Source organism: Malaya genurostris, chromosome 3 (genome assembly GCF_030247185.1).
Source record: "Malaya genurostris strain Urasoe2022 chromosome 3, Malgen_1.1, whole genome shotgun sequence".
Lineage (NCBI taxonomy): Eukaryota > Metazoa > Arthropoda > Insecta > Diptera > Culicidae > Malaya > Malaya genurostris.
Window position 1 is genome coordinate 59,627,118 of NC_080572.1, and position 16,787 is coordinate 59,643,904.

The following is a 16,787-nucleotide window of genomic DNA, read 5'->3' on the forward strand; positions in this document are numbered from 1 at the left end:
GTCCGAAATTAGCAGTTTTCTTAGAATTTTTCGAAAGATGGACATATTCACTATTGATTGTTTTTTCCTTTCTCAAGATAGTAGATGAAGTTTGTACTATGTGCATCCAAAAGTACTGAAGCCATAACCTTCCCAGCTGACTGTTGTATCTTTGGATGCTCTCTAACGTGGATCACCGACTGCAGTTCACTCAGATGATGAACGTTATGATTCCGTAGTTGAGTGATGGATCCTCGTTTCATCCATTGTCACATACTGATGCAAAAAATCTGATTTGTTATTTGTGAATAAAGCCAAACACTCCTCTGAATCAACAACACGTTGTTGTTGACTGTGAATGAACGCAGCATCCACTTTGAAATGTTCATGGTTTCTGCTATCTTTACGACCTCAGCCTTCTCCCGCAATTTCAATTTACAGTTAGATATAACCAATTGGAGTACGTCGTTATGTTTTCTGGAGTAACCACTTCAACTTGAACGACCAGAACGTTCACCATCATCGGTGTCTGTAGGACAACATTTAAATTCAGCAAACCAGTAACAAACATTTCTTTCCGATGGAGCAGAGTCCAGATAACACTTTTGAAGCCACTGCTAAGCTTGTGTAGTATTTTTTCATCTAGAAGGAATGATAAGTTTGAACACTGTTTTTTTTTAAATGACAAAAGTAGTTTTACTTGAAGTGTGTATGCAATTTTAAATTCTAGGTTGGTTGAAACATAAAGGCAAAATTCCACAGAATGAATGTAACGCTAAGACATTAACTTTGCTATCATCACACCACTAGGGGATTAAATCAGTCTTTTGATGTGAGTTTGAGAGGTAAAGAGTTTTTACCCCCTAATTTATGCTAGGTGCACATAACCAATTTCATTTGATTTTACGTTTCGTCTTAGACTCATCAGTGCGTAGCAGTTTATGTTGAACTGCTACCTCCGACCTGACGGTTCAACATAAACCGCTAGGCAGACGTAAAGTTAATGCTGTTTGCAAAACACTTCTTTGATATTACACCTAAGTGTAATATCAAAACTGACGTCCCGAACGAAACAAGTTTCGGCGTCAGTTTTGATATTACACTTAGGTGTAATATCAAAGGAGTGCTTTGCAAATAGCATTACCTTTACGTCTGCCTAGCGGTTTATGTTGAACCGTCAGGTCGGAGGTAGCAGTTCAACATAAACTGCTACGCACTGATATTATTGAACAAAGCATTGACTAACGAATGTGAAAAAAGACATTAACAGATTTTCTACAGTGTTTGGTTGAGAATACATTTCCTGATGATTTCTTTTGTAGCTTCCTCAGAGTTCTTCGACATTGTTTTACAAATCGAAACTCTTCGAGATCATTTTTTTTTATTTTATATCGTTTATTTATACCCGGCTTTAACCTAATTTTGGTCGTTCGCCGGGTCTTCGAGATCATAAATTGGTATATTGGACATGTTTAATTAAGATGTACAAATTACAACGATCATCCAATATTTATTCAATATCCAAGAGTTTTGTACAAAGTATTATCTCCCTTGTCGAATCATTTCCTAATGTACCCAATGAACAGTGTTATGAATGTACACTGAAGATTTCTAATTTTCGTTTTGTGAATTGTGGTAACCTAATAAACACATAATATCTGGGCACTTTTACGGTCTAGTCAAAACGTGTACGTGTTTTCAAAACTAATTTTTCTTTGTTTTTGTTTCACAGTTGCATTTAAGTATCACAGTACTAATCTACTTCCGATCATAGCTTCGCTCGCAATGCTTGTTTATGTGCTCCAACGTCCAGCTGACGAATATGTGAAAACACCAGTTCGGTGTATTCTTCGGTATGCTTACGGAAATGTCCCACATGGGGCGAACGGTCCCAGCATTTGAAGTGACACTATTTGAAAGCAAATAAAATGTTTTAAGAAGAGCTATATTTTTTTTGAAATTACCACAGTACCTTAACTCCGTTGCTTTCCCAAGAGTCCTTGACCCGAGTATTCGCTTCCACCGTTCCAACGGGATCAGTTTTCGACACTAGGAATAGTGCTGGACATCTAAGCAAGTTTGTGTGGAACATCTGACTGGAGCGGATATAATGTGACGTAGCAGGTTCATGAAATGCCTTCATGTGATAACTGGAAAATCAAAGTATAGAGTGGATATTTTGGAGATATTTCACAGTATTCCTGTTTACATCATATATTTTCGCAATGCGTTGCGAAGTGTTGGGTTCCTTGGAAACAAAGCTCTCGGCACACCTTCAGGGATTTCTGTGATATCGGCAGCACTATCCCAGATTTGTCCCTTCACACGATCCAACACAATTTGATAATTTTGAAGATCTCGCACTATGTGAACCATGCATTCACCCCACAGATAGCCTCCCACTGAGAATCCGTGAAAAATCAGACCATTCTTAAATTCGTTGTTTTTCAAAAATTTCACGATATCTTCTGCTACAAGCTACGATAAACAAAACAATCGTCAATACGGATTCCTTCGACGTCCGCTGATACGTACCTGTGAGCCTTTCACAGGCCAAAGCAGCTGCCATGGGGTGAGTTGTGTTACAACTACCTCGAAGCCCTGGTTCGTATAGAGGTTGGCATATTTTACCAAATGTTTATGTTTGGCATTCAACCAGGCAAACAACAGCACAGTTGGTTTTTCGAAGCCGGATTTCAATCTGTAGGAAATTTCAAGTGAATGTTAACTGAGTTAATTGATGGAATGAATGTCCAACGCAGTCAACCTCGAATGTGATTTCAAAACGCTAATGGTAATATGTTTGTAATTACTGGCATGTCTAAGAGTAAAAATATTAATTATGACAAAAATTAGCTAGTGTGTAGTTACTGGCAGTAACAATAAAAATAATGATCAACAAAGAACTTTTGTGACCTTACGAACTTATGACATCAAATTAGTCGATTCATTTGTTTTGTGCCAAACTTACTGAAGTGTTTTTGGGTCCTTTTCGACGTCTCTTCCGCCTTTGGAGTAAAGCTGCAAACTGCGAGAGATTTCTTGGACAGTGATGTTTCTACTCGGGACAACCATGTTGACCTGCGAAAAACAATTTTTAATCGAAATTAATCTTTGATCGTACACGGAGAAGAACGCGATTGTAAGACAACTAAAATGTTAGTTATTTTTCAGAATTTGTTAGGTTAAAACTGGATACAACTGATGGATTGTTTTTGTCTGAGCTGTATTTTTTTATTTATCATGCTGATGGCTTAGCAATGACAAAGTCCTCAATAGAGCAAATGGTTCGCAGGAAGATATTTTTTTCAATTTTAAGCGTGTTGCTGTTGAACCTTATGCTAGCAATGTACTTTCAAGGTACCATTAATGTGATCACTTTATTTCAACAGCAATTTTCGAGCGTTAAGCATAGTTATTTGCTTTTGACATAAACTGTCCAATAATACACATTGTATAATTCGATTCTACAACATTGTATAAAAACTTGAAATAAAAGTTTTTCTAGCATCATATTCTAATAAATTGAAAATTATGGTCATATAGGGGTTTGCCAAATTTTGTGCTAGGGCACGTTTTCGTTCGGCACGTCAGAAAAGACATTGCACTTCGTTGCAAAACGAAAAGTGTTCTGTAAGTAGCAGAAATACCGAGTTTAGCACTAAGCAGTTCAATTTGAACTGCTCTGCACTGATGAGTCAAAGACGAAACGTAAAAATAATAAAAATGAAAATTATGAAAAAATATTTCAACAATTTTCAAAAATCCGCCTAGTTTTAAAAGGCAGTAACTTTTTTGTCCATAAATTTTCCATCATGCTCTTTTTTGGTCATGAAGAATACCAATACAAAATTTGAGCCAACTAGAATACAAAAATTTAAGAAAAAAATCCTCACTTCCGGAGAAACCACTACAGTTTCTATAGAAAATGATTGCCTTTTCTCAAAGTCATGGCTTCTAATCTCGTTTTCCAAAAAAAGTCTGACAAACAGTTACTAAACTTATTTATATATAGGGCTCGATTCGCGTTTATTTGTGAAGCATAAAAAACGGCTTTTATTTCATGATAAAAACATAGTAAATTCGAGAAAGTTGTGAGGTTTTACCTTTTTTTATAAATATAAAAAATAGGTATAGAATTCGCTCAAACTTTAGAAAAAATTTCCGAGGCCCGGAGGGCCGAATGTCAAATACCAATCGATTCAGCTCGACGAACTGAGCAAATGTTCGTGTGTGTGTGTCTGTATGTGTATTGTCAACTAAGAGGTCGAGATCTCAGAGATGGCTGGACCGATTTTGATCAAACTAGTCGCAAATGAAAGGTCTCTCCGTCACCCTGAACGATATTGAATGGTTTTGAGATCGGTAGTTTACTTTTTGAGTTATATAGTTTTATGTCAAAATTTTCAGTTTTTTGACAGTATCTGTCACAATTGACCTTGAAAACAGAATATATTTTCAGACCTAAATTCCGCACGGTATAACCTATCCAACAAGCCATAGATTGTTAAAATCCGTCCATTTTTAACGGAGATATTGAAATTTTTGTGTAAGCGACTTTTTCCCCTATTCCAGCAGTTGAAATTTTGAGCGCTGTCTGGTAAAGAAATACTTGGGAGCAACATAAAAAACGATTTTTATACTGTTACATACATTTGTTTCTAAGTACCCAAAAGACTGTGTACAGCATGATATTTTATCTCGGACCGATTTTAGCACGGTTCGTTTTTGGCAACATAATCGTTCGAATATGCCATATGTGAACCAGATGATGGCAAAATTTTCAAGTTGAAAGCAATTCCATAATTATATTGATTGAAACTACTTACAGCAATAAATGCTGGAAGAACATAACAGCCGTATACCATTCGAATCAGTTCGTCGAGATCAGTAAATGCGTGTGTGACAAATAATTTCACTCATTTTTTTTCGGAGATGACTCAACCGTTTTCTACAAACTCAGATCCATATGAAAAGTCGTATACTCCCAAACAAAGTTCCTGAATTATGTTTGGCTCCGACCTCTGGTTCCGGAACTACAGGATGATATGTGAAACGAAATTAAAACTGTGTAACTCATTTTTCTCGTAGATGGCGGAGCCGATCTAAGATTCAAATGAGATCTAAGAATCATCTAAGATTCAAATGAAAAGTTTTAAGATTCTATAAAACATCTTGTTTTTCAGTCAGATCCAACTTCCGGTTTCGGGGATGCATGGTGATAAGTATAAAAATGTCTATTTCACATAAATTAATCAGATTTATTGGGTTAGCAGATTTGGATAGGTGATAACAAAATATACTTATTTCAGTTTTAGTGGTATTCAGTTTTCGATTCGGAAGGTATTCAAAAATTTAATTCGCGCTACGATTTCTCAAAGATGTGTACACTGATATTTAACCATTTTGAATCAAGTGTAAACTATACAACTTCTCAGGTGAATTTAACTGACCTCGGCTACACCGATTTTCGAATTCCGGTTCCAGTATCGAATCGTTTTTTCTCAGAAAAGGACAAATCGAATTTCAGAAACGGAAACTCAAATTAAAATAAACTTACAGTCCCATACAAAATTAATCAGTTTTCTCGAATTTTGACTTCCGAATCTGGAATTACAGGGGGATGAATTTTTAAAATTCAAATCGATAAGAAGATGACTGAGATGATGAGCTTTAAAGTTGGACTTCAAACTACACTGAGGTCTTTTTTTATGCGGTTTTTTTACGCGACTTTTTTATGCGAATTTTCAGAGTTATGCGGGTTTTTTATGCGAAGTTTCAGAGTTATGCGGTTTAACCTTCTGCGGTCTTTTTTTATGCGAAGTTTCAGAGTTATGCGGTTTTTTTTTATGCGAAGTTTCAGAGTTATGCGGTTTTTTTTATGCGAATTTTCAGAGTTATGCGGATTTTTTTTATGCGGTTTTTTTTATGCGGTACGTAAATTCGCATAAAAAAGACTTCAGTGTATTGCAATTGTTTCGTCATATGACCGTACGAATCGGTTTGGGTTATGCTGGTTCCTGAATACCGGCTATGGAAGTACATTAAATTACCGTAAACTCTAAAATGGAACTTACTTCGACATATCATGGAATGTTCAAACGATTATCACACGTTTAGATTCAAATTCGATCCGATTTGCAGTTTAGAAATAACAGAGTAATGAGTGATTAAAATCTCAAATTGCCCTTAAAACGATGGTCATTGAAATAATGTCATGAAAACTGAAACACCGAAGAATATTCATGCAAAAACACATGCGGGTTGATAAAAAAGGTATCATCTTACTGCTAGGTGGATTACATACGTTTTTAAAGATGAATAACTATGTAAAAATATCATTGAAATTCAAAATATGTAAATTTTCTCACAGAAATTGGTTTTAGGAGACCCTTTTCAAAAAATTGAAATCATGAATTCTACTTAAGTTACAAGAATAGTATCTTTTGATATTTGATAATGTATCTGGAAAACCACGTTTTTGACTTGTTATCAATTAAGAGTGTAAAATTGGGCTTTTGAACCACTGTGCAGTGCAAGAAACAACAATTGCTATTTTGTGATCTGGGGGCTCTCCGTGTCGAGTGCGACAAAATAACTTTGGGAATGATTGGTCGCCACGACTGCATTCATGTCGAAGAAAAATAATATTAGCAGGAATTGCACTTTCGATTTCGCATACTTTTTTGGTATTAGATATTTCTTTCTATTTTCAATGTTGCGCTAGCTCTCGTAGTTGGGAGTTTTAAAAATAAAAGGATAAATTAAAGTCATGATTTCATAAGAAGATAAGAAGATTGGTTTCGAGTAATTGTAATCATGACAACGGAAACGTATTTCTTCCCATGCAAAATGGTCGGATTTCGTAGGAATTAAATTTTAAAAGAAATAAGAATGTAGAGTTTAACAAATGTTTAAATTAGAAGCAAGCTGTCACACTTGAATTTGAGCAGACGTTCACGCCAGGAATTAAATTTTAAAAGAAATAAGAATGTTGAGTTTAACAAATGTTTAAATTAGAAGCAAGCTGTTACACTTGAATTTGAGCAAACGTTCACACCAAAGTTGCAGTTTGTCAGTCACATCGAATGACCTTGACAAACTGACTAAAATCATCGTCAGCTGTAATATGTATTGTAAAAGTGACTGTCAAATGAGATACTCGATAGTTCAATGGCCAAGAAGAAGTATACTCAGTCAAAGACAGGCGACTTGTTTTTGTTTTCTCTCTCATTCTTCTATTCCCTGTTGAAATTTCAAAAAGTATTAATACAAACATAAATCGATAAGTTAATGAGTTAATTAGATAAGTTATTCTTTACAAAAAGCCATCTGACTTGAAGCTTATTGGAGTGAAGTAATATATTTCAATATTTATACTGTTCGGTTATTATTTAGTCACATCGTAATCAAGCAGTGATAGGAGAAATGAAGTTAATAGCAATTGCATCGGCAATCAATGAGCGTCCTGACGGGTAAAATATCGAGAGAATTTTAGGTTTTAAATACCGGCTCGCAGACACTCAATAGATGGTGATATGTAGAGCCTAGTTGACAGCTGTCCAGTGACATAACCTATCTAATCTTTTTCGTACAATGTTGCTAGTTGATAGCTCTGGTTCACACAATCAATCGCTTCAAGTATACCGGTATGGTTGTTCCAAAGAGAGCTGAGGTATCGAAGAAGTTTGATCAATCGCTTCTTTTTAGGGCACACAAATCAATCCCCAAGAATTGTTTACAATAATTTTTGTTTTTAATTAAATGTCTTTTACTATGAAACTTTCATTGAAATCATAGAAACTGTAGTGAAATAATTGATCAAGTTACGTTTACGTGCAGTTCGCAAGAACCGATTTGATGCCGAGACGTAATTTCGTTCTTCAACGTTCTGCTAATCCTTCGCTTTCGAGGAAAATGCCATCACAATTTTAAAACATCAGAAAGATTTAATAATTCGGTTTCATTTGGGACCAGCAAATCGACCCCAAAGAGCCGATTGCGATATTTTATATTCTCGCAAAAATATGCTATTGATAATTGTGCTAGATTTCAGATATTACTAAATTTTTTTGTTGTTTTATTCTGCCCAACTAGAGATTAGATCAATTTTTGGTCGCGTATTGTACTGATGCATAAATGTTTTTTGTGACATAATTAAGTGAAATCTTATCTTGGAAATTTCATAGCGAACGCTAACTTTTGGCAGAACAGAAAGATTATGTGTCACGTTAAGCTCAATGAATACTATATAGGACAAAGTTTAGCTAATCATTATTCGATAAGAAAATAATTTGTCAAGATAACGATTCAAATGATATTCAGCTATTGTATCTTTGGATATTTTTGCTTTTCTTTGTGCACGTTGCTATGGAAAATATATGAAAATACTGAACAGAGACAGTAGATTTCACTGAATAATGGATTCACTAGTTGGCAGGACTCAGGTTGCTGAGATGAAAATGGGCACGTTTATCCTGTACGAATATTTATATGACATTGACCCAATAAAGAAAAGTCAAACATTGTGCAGTTCTTTAACTACTGCTACGGTTTCTAGAATCTTGCAGTGCTCTTCATACATTGTCTTGGAACTTGTTTGGATAGTCAAAGCGAACAACAGCGAATCTAGTTGGTGATTGAGTAGGTGGTTGGATGGGTGCAACAGACAAAATGCAGCTGCAAAGCAAGGTAGTTTCGCTCCTCTTTATGCCAGTCCAGTACATGTATGCACATTTTGCAACAGACATGACGCACACAACACTACGGTATCGTAGCGAACCCGTACAAAGTCCAAGTAAAATTTATTTTCCCGATCAATCAACTGAGTTGAACGGAATCTTACAATTGCATCTATCTATGCTACTTGATAACTCTAATCTACTTGAATTCGTTGGGTTGTGGTTAAAAAGGCCTTCGAGCACTGTTATGGTTTGTACGGGAATAAGGTATAAGTGAAATTGAGACCCCACTGAGCTTACATTTTGATTGGAACTCAAGACAGCATTTGGAAAAATCTGATTCCTCGGAGTGTCGCTCTTCTTCGCACTGGTCAGCCCACTAAACATAGCGACCGACCCGATCTGCTGATCCATCGATGTCAGAGTGCACTTTTTAATATTGCCCGCAATATTCTGGTTGGCACTTTTCACTGCAGTCGTAGCAATCAGTCGCACCGTCAGAAACGCCATTGCACCCGATTGGTTCCAACTAATTTCGTTTAGTTTGACAAGTTAAAGAAGAGAATGTTCTATTTCAATCAATAATATCTTCTTCAATGAAACACACAGCGACGAACGGCTCTTGCTGGAGCCAGGGTCACCACTCGCACTTAATCGTTTCCCTGTTCGACTTATCGGGTTGATAGCATACGAAGTGTGGCACGGAAAAACGAAAAATATAAACTGAATATCTGATGAGCAAAAATGACTGAACAACGTTGAGGTACAAAGGTACACATAGTACTTACACCACTACACTTCCATGTGCAGCCCCTTCTTTCTTAGAGGAAGACACCAACACTGACTGGTTGTACTATGCTGACAATGTTTTTGATTTGGTTTTTGTACTGCAGTAGTGGCCGTGTCATGAAGTGAACTGTCTGTTGGGTTTTTTCTGATCTAAGTGTCTGCCGACTTCTTTTACGATGCTTGTTAGATTGAATTATTGTTATCTATTTTCCAAGCTAGAATCCAGCGATTCCAACAATATTAGCACTCCCAAGTTGTTAGTTTAGATCAGCTGTGCTACCGAGATTGACGTTTTCATCTTTTATGTAATTGATTATGTTTAACAAATTTGTTGACATTTCAAGAGTTATTTATACAAATGATTCAAAGTTTTCTATACTTCAATACACAGTTTTATAAGAAGGAATGCACATTTTCATCATTGTATTGAATCAGTCAAAATGTAAATGTCACGCTTTTTTATCACAAAGTGCTGGATTATTGTTACGGATTGTTGAGCTGCCAAACGATCCGCATATAATTCATAGTTCAGTCACATTTACTAATTTTTATGAATATCGGAAATAATCGTACAACCCCTTCGAAACAACAGTGCAGAGTAAAATGTCTCGTAAATCTACTCAACACCGTGGCCTTGAATGAACTGACACCGGCACGTGTGGACAGAACGATAGTAGATAATGACACAGCGAAATGAAATTTGATGTTGCCAGTCTTTGCTTCACCCGAATTTTGTATAACTTCAACATTATGATGTTTGCGGAGGCTGTAAGGACATATTCAGCAGTATTCTAGTTCTAGATGCATAATTTATGTCAGTTTTAAAATTTTAATCTGTATTTTATAACAAGAAAAACTGGCAGCCTCAGTAGTGCTTTACCCGCTGCTGAATTTGCTCTAAGTTTGTAAGTTTGGTTTGTTTTGAAATCTGACGTTTCTTCAATGTTCAAAATATGAACTTCAATTTGATTTATTTTAATTCAGTGCATTCATTCGGCACGGTACGATACTTCTGACAATTTATTGGATTGTATTGATATTGTTTGTTGTTTGTACTGGAATTAATAGAACGAAATCCACCTAATGGTGTAATGATGGCTTTTTTCATATTACTTATATTTAAAAAAAAACATAACTAGGCGATTCTTTCAAGATTTCTTCTTTCAAACTTGAATAAAATCAAAAACTTTCTTTGGGTATAAACTACCAATGCTAGGCGGTGGTGTTTTCTTCTTTCGTACCAGCACGTACCGATGCGTACCGATTTTGCATAATTTTGTATGGCAGTTTGAAAGTTTCGACACTCATCGCCATCTAATTTCGAAACCGAAAGTCGGATCTGGATGAACTGGACAGTATCTTTTAAGATAATGAAAGCTTCAATTTGAATCATGATGTGTGAAAATCGGATTACTAGTTGCTGAGTCGTCCCGAGTTGGCGGTTCAATGCATAGGACGCTGGTCTTACAAGCCAGTTGTCGTATGTTCGAGCCCCGACCTGGAAGGATCCATTGTACTAACCATGAAATGATTCTGTACACTAAGAATCGGCTGCGAAGTCTGTTGAAACAGAAAGGCCAAATTCCACAAAAGGAATATAATCGAATTCTATCGGAATATAGAAATCGAAAAAAGCTCCGTTTTTGAAGCTTTTCTTTACTATTACCGAAGCTTTCGGAAACGGAAACCGGGAACTAAAGACTGTCCCAGAAAGTATGGACGCATCCAAAAACCGCTACCATTTTCGCCGTGCGAAATGCAATCAGGAAGTTCGGTGAGGATAAACCGAAAACGGGTCGAAAAAAAGGTCCTGCTAACCCTCAGTTGAATAAACGTATACTGAAGGCATTTGAGCAAAAGAAAGAGGTTTCAGTTCGGGATGTGGCCAAAAAAGTGGGCACTTCGAAGTCAAATGTTCTTCGTGCTAAAGAACGTTTGAATCTTCGAACCCATAAGAAGCAGAAACAACCAAAACGTAGTCCGAAACAAGAAGCATCGATCAGGCCGTGGGTTCGAAAGCTGTACAATACGATTCTTGTTGGAAATTTGAACTGCATAATCATGGACGACGAAACCTACGTGATACTCGATTACAAACCCTTGCCGGGACCATAATATTATACAGTGCGAGAAGGGCAAGTGTTAAACTAGTCCGAGACATCGATTGAAGTCGAAAAATTTGGTAAGAAAGCTATGGTCTGGCAAGCAATTTGTAGCTGCGGTGAGATTTCGAAACCCTTTTCCCGACTGCTTCAATGAACAGCGAAATAAACATCAAGGAATGTTTACAAAAACGACTTCTACCCATGATTCGAAGCCACAAGGATCCTTTTGTTTTCTGGCCAGATCTTGCTTCTTGCACTACTCGAAATCAACGGTAGAATGGTATACTACCAAAAATGTCACTTTCGTCTCAAAAGACATGAATCCACCAAATTACGCACAACTTCGACCAATTGAGGAATTTTGGGCATTAACGAAGGCACATCTTAGGAAACATGTCTCGATAGCCGAAACCATTCAAAATTGGAAAAAAGTGTCAAAACTTGTCGCCAAGAAGTCTGTACGGAATTTATTGAGGAATGTTCGCAAGAAGGTGCGCCAGCTAGTCTACAATGGCTAAGTAGCAAATGTTGAGAATAATATTCTGCTGTTGTAGTCTAATATTATCAGTATATCGAATAAATTTTGAATATCTAACACTTGTGAATTATTTACAGCGAAATCAAAGTGCGTCCATACTTTCTGGAACAGTCTTTATGCTTTATTGTACCATTGGAATACCGTAAATTTGTTGGTATAAAAGAAGAGGAGGTTTTTCAGTTCGTTTTCACATCTCATCCAAGTCAGTCAATAAAGCAATACCGCTTACGTTCGGGACGGAAGAAACCAAGTACAGTATTGTGTAGAGAACAACAGAACGATCTCGAAATGAGTGAACCAAACGAACAAAAGTTACCGCCGATACGAAAGAATACAATTATTGTTGACTTCAGGCAGTGCAAAATTCGACATTCGATACAAGAACTTGAAGGTTTGCTTAAGTTTCAACAACATTCCAGTATATATGGAAGATAGTGCTATAGAAGTGCATGTGCATGATCTTCCCTCAAGCGGCTTCGATCCTTATATTCGCAAAGCTATGTACACATGTGACAGCCACCAACAACAATGAAGCCGTTCAACGAATCGATCAGTATCCCCTATAGAACAAAGTACACCAGCTGCAGCTAACAACTTACCCTCCAACCAACCAGCATCTAGCAACGAACTCAAGACGGAAATCAACAACAATACCACCGATGCGGCAATGGATGACAAGACGAACCACGAACAAACTGCCCCTCAATCCTCGCAGGAGGGAAATGGAAGCTCCTTTCCCCCTAGAAAAAGGGTGACAACGAGATCCAATACAAAAAAAATTTTATTCAAAAATTCGGCTCAATCGGCCACGTAAAGCTTGTACGCAAATAGGCCTGAATAAAAATATCTTTTAAATAAAAAGAAGAGGTTTTTGCTTATTGTAACCTAAATTTGTGGAAATCGGTCAAACCATCGTTGAGAAAAGTGAGATTCATGTTGGAATATATGACCACTATTTCTGGTGCTTCCGGAACCTGAGACCGGGAACCAGGATAGCCGGATCGGTTTGCTTAGCTTATACTGATATTGGCTATCGATTTGAGTAGTTTCGAGTCCATTTTAGAAATTGTTTTACGGTTTTTGTTTCGCCGATTAAAGTGACGGTATACCTTATTTAACACACTTTACCCTATAACTCCGGAACCGAAAGTCGGATTCGAATGAAATTTAGGAATTCCGTATGGGACCACGAGAGCTTTCATCTAAATCCTAGTAATTGTAACAATCGGTTCAACTCTCTCCGAGAAAACCTAGCGAGACCATTTGACACATGCACACAGACATTGCTCAGTTCGACAAACTGAGTCGAGTGGTATATGACACTTGGCCCTCGGGGTCAATTTTGCTAGTCGATTTTTCCAGCAATTGCATAACCTTTCTGTATAAAAAGGCAAAAAGCCACAATTCATGAAAAAACACATTTCTGGTGAAGGCTTTGTTCCACTCAGCTTATAATTCCCAAATGTGAATATGTACACAAATGAAATTTAATGACGGAGGATAATTGACGATAAGACGCTAAGATAGAACGATAAAAAGATAACTTTAACTCAAATCGAAATTAAAAAAAGCTTGGTTGATCAATCCTTGAAAATCGATAAAACGGCACGTGTTATAGATCATCTGAAACAAATGTGGTCACAGAAAATCCTACTGATTACTAATAAGGAACTAGAAATGCGAAATAAATGAGCTGAAACCAATGACTGCTAATGGTAGTGTTTCTTCAATTTCGCGCTGTTCTTTGATTGATGAATAAATAGAATGTTCCAAATGTATTTACAGTTATATTATATTTGTTTATTTCGATCAGAGAGGTTTTTTTTAACCTTATGGTAATTTGCCTCTCGGGTCAGAAAAACTTTCGGATCGTTTTGGCGGGGTTTGGAATTGAACTCAGGTAGGTTGCGTGAAAGGCGATGGTCGTGACCCATCACGTTGTTCCGAATATTTTATTTGACAAAGTGAAATAAAAAAGCACATCTCAAAAATAGAAGAACAGAAGATTATCTCTGAAAATGAAGTAATATTAGTAGGTAATGTTTTCCGATAATCCGCTCAGAATACAGACTGAAAGTTCTTTCGTTCTTTGTGAGATGCATTGTCGCTGAGAGCGAAATATCTCATGCATTGTAATATTCATTCATAATTGGACATTTGTCATCACTGAGTGCTCTTTAGTACCCGCCGATTATAGAATTCAAGCACACATACTACTAAACTGAACTGACAAATCTGGATTGATCTGGTTTTCATCGTTTGATGCGTTATATTTATCTTCACTGGTAAATTACTTTATAAGCTTCCAATGCGATGCCAGTAAAAAACGTAATTTCGGTGCTCAATTTAACGCCAGTTTTTAATCACAAGTCATGATTTAATTAGTTTTGGTTACAGCTTTGCTTTGGGAGTATAACCAGTGATGTTGAGCGAATCAAGATGGTTCAGCAAATGGTCGATATATTCGTCACGGTGCTTGTGGAAGTGACCTACATGTGGCGATCGATCCCAGCACTTGAAGGTTGTCTGTTGATAAAAAAATAACGTGGTTACATGAACGAAACGCGACAGTCCCTATGGTATCACCTTCATGCCAATTGAATCCCACATGGCCATCAACCTACGGTTGGCACTTTCCGTTCCGATTGGGTCGGTTTTCGAAAACAGCAAAAGTGCGGGACAACGAGCCGGCTCGTTGAAATACTGCTTGGTACATTTCTGGTAATATTGAGTGGCTTCCTCGTGGAATAACTTCAAGTGATACCTGCGTTTGGGTAGAGAAAGGGTTCATCAATCGCGATAACAATTGTATCAGTAGTATATAGCATAAGATTACGTTAAGTAGCCACGCAGTGCACCCTGAAGCGTAGGATTTTTTGGCAATATGGCATGAGGAACACCGACAGGGATTTCATCGAGATCTGCTGCGCTGTCCCAGATTTGACCTTTGATTTTGTCTAGCACAGCTTTGTCAGGTTCGGTTTCATTAATTTTGACTAGACATTCACCCCACAGATATCCACCGACAGAAAATCCATGTAGAACAACTCCTCTGGCGAGATCATTATTTTTTAAAAATTTCACGATGTCACTAGCGACGGCCTGCGATCCAAGAACTGGCCACATTAGCTGCCAAGGTGTAATGTGTGCGACCAACACTTCGAATTCTTGCTCATTGTAAAACTCTGCGAACTTTCGCAAATGTTTCTCGGAAGCTTGCAGCCACGATAATATCAAAACCAGAGGCTTATCCACTTGTTCTTTCAGTCTAAGAAACAACATATTTTGCAGTTGCTCATTATTAACACATATAATAAAACAAACCTTAAGGTTTTCGAATCACAGTCCCAATTACTTCTCGCCGAGCTATAGAAATGAATATTTCTCGTTAAACTGTAAATCCGAATGTTAATCGGTGTTGTTTGCGACCGGCTGCTTCTGGATGTCATGATGAATTTCTGAAATAGTTGTAATTGTTTTACCAACAAATACCTAATTTCGGTGACACTTCTTCACATACCCGGTGTTGATGGTTGACTGCCGAACTGACCCTCTCTGACACCTGACTGTTCAATAATCCTCGTGACTGTTCGTATCCCCTTAATTGAACAATTCCACTGAATTGGTTGGCAAGGCAGACAAATGGTAATCTGAAATGCTGATTTCTGCCGGTTAGGGTTTTCTAGTGATCTAGTTTAAGACACGTGCGATCAGCCGGTGGGATTGGTGGAAAATTTATATAAAAGAAAAACGAAAACAAAAAAAGCTTGTACCTGCCGAAGGTTAAAGGTCAAGTTCATTTTGAAAATTCTCAGAAATATATACCAAAACTGGGATGTATTACCCGAAATAAAAAAAATCGTGAGTTGGAGAAATGAGAGGCCAAACGCAGACGGAATGCGCTATGCTCGCGAAATAACTGATTGCAATTTTTGCTCGAGTGTTTCGTTTGTGTGCATAAGCCAAACGCTCGATGATTTTTCTTCATTTGCTTAGCGCAGGGGTGTACGAGTGTAGTGGTTGAATGTTTTGTAAACGATACGAACAGCTGGTTGCTTTGGTTTGATAGTATGGGAATTATTGATTAAGTGCAAATTTTACGGTAAAATCCAAATGAATACAATATATCTTAGCAAACATAGTAACATGTATCATGTAAAATAACTTACCAAAACGGTTGGAATAACCTTTGACTTGTAAATTGTCTCTGTAATTTATATCATCGTTTTCGGTACAATTAGGATATTATACATGGATGGAATAGTATTCCAAAAACAATAATGACTACCACAGTGTTTTTATCACAAGTCATGGTTTACCATGTACACTTATTCTTTATTGCAACTTGTTATTGCCATGCAATAGCGTAAGTGAAGGACATTTTTAATGGCTTGTAACTTTTTCTAAGAAACAACAATGCAAAGATTGAAGCCGGTACTGAATAAATGAACATAATAATAACAACAACAAAAGAGGGTTGTCACTTCTATTTTCACTGGGTTGAAGTTTACGTTTAATATATAAAAATGGGATTACTACAAAATATCGTCAGTTTGATGCTTTGAATATCACAAGTTCTTAGTAGCCTATGACAAAATTTTCGTTGAAAAAATATAATTACGTTTTTGTTGTGAAATATGAAAAAGAATTCGAAAAAATATTTCTTATGGGAGCTCAGAGTTAGAACTTTTGTCG

At 36.9% G+C, this 16,787-nt stretch overlaps 2 protein-coding genes across 9 annotated transcripts; both read right to left on the minus strand.

Moving 5' to 3' along the window:
* Positions 1 to 1,469: 1,469 nt before the first annotated feature.
* LOC131435934 (transmembrane protein 53-A-like) lies at positions 1,470 to 9,388 on the minus strand. The gene is made up of 6 exons (XM_058604240.1): positions 8,961 to 9,388; positions 2,951 to 3,060; positions 2,515 to 2,680; positions 2,189 to 2,457; positions 1,952 to 2,129; positions 1,470 to 1,888 (listed from the first exon to the last, which is right to left on the minus strand). Exons 1-6 carry the CDS (start codon positions 9,168 to 9,170, stop codon positions 1,748 to 1,750), a joined length of 1,074 nt encoding a protein of 357 aa, XP_058460223.1. The 5' UTR covers positions 9,171 to 9,388; the 3' UTR covers positions 1,470 to 1,747.
* A 4,944-nt stretch (positions 9,389 to 14,332) lies between these two features.
* On the minus strand, positions 14,333 to 16,548 carry LOC131437824 (uncharacterized). Of its 8 annotated transcripts, none has more exons than XM_058607434.1 (6): positions 16,262 to 16,548; positions 15,613 to 15,750; positions 15,417 to 15,550; positions 14,929 to 15,360; positions 14,679 to 14,856; positions 14,333 to 14,618 (listed from the first exon to the last, which is right to left on the minus strand). In XM_058607434.1, exons 3-6 carry the CDS (start codon positions 15,539 to 15,541, stop codon positions 14,484 to 14,486), a joined length of 870 nt encoding a protein of 289 aa, XP_058463417.1. In that variant the 5' UTR covers positions 15,542 to 15,550; positions 15,613 to 15,750; positions 16,262 to 16,548; the 3' UTR covers positions 14,333 to 14,483. The 8 variants fall into 8 exon arrangements, with proteins under 8 accessions (XP_058463417.1, XP_058463418.1, XP_058463416.1 ...); XM_058607435.1 differs by having other exon boundaries at positions 15,613 to 15,757; XM_058607433.1 differs by having other exon boundaries at positions 15,613 to 15,782.
* Between the last annotated feature and the right edge of the window lie 239 nt (positions 16,549 to 16,787).

What these genes read in the sequence shown, in the direction of transcription:
- LOC131435934 (XM_058604240.1), bottom strand. Translation starts at nt 9,170, where the DNA reads ATGGCGTTTCTGACGGTGCGACTGATTGCTACGACTGCAGTGAAAAGT. An exon ending in AAGGACCCAAAAACACTTCA is followed by an intron (nt 2,681 to 2,950) that starts GTAAGTTTGGCA and finishes AATTTCCTACAG; the next exon opens with ATTGAAATCCGGCTTCGAAA. An exon ending in GGGAAAGCAACGGAGTTAAG is followed by an intron (nt 1,889 to 1,951) that starts GTACTGTGGTAA and finishes GCTTTCAAATAG; the next exon opens with TGTCACTTCAAATGCTGGGA.
- LOC131437824 (XM_058607428.1), bottom strand. Translation starts at nt 15,892, where the DNA reads ATGAACTTGACCTTTAACCTTCGGCAG. An exon ending in CAGTCAACCATCAACACCGG is followed by an intron (nt 15,551 to 15,612) that starts GTATGTGAAGAA and finishes CAACTATTTCAG; the next exon opens with AAATTCATCATGACATCCAG. An exon ending in GGGATTCAATTGGCATGAAG is followed by an intron (nt 14,619 to 14,678) that starts GTGATACCATAG and finishes TTTTATCAACAG; the next exon opens with ACAACCTTCAAGTGCTGGGA.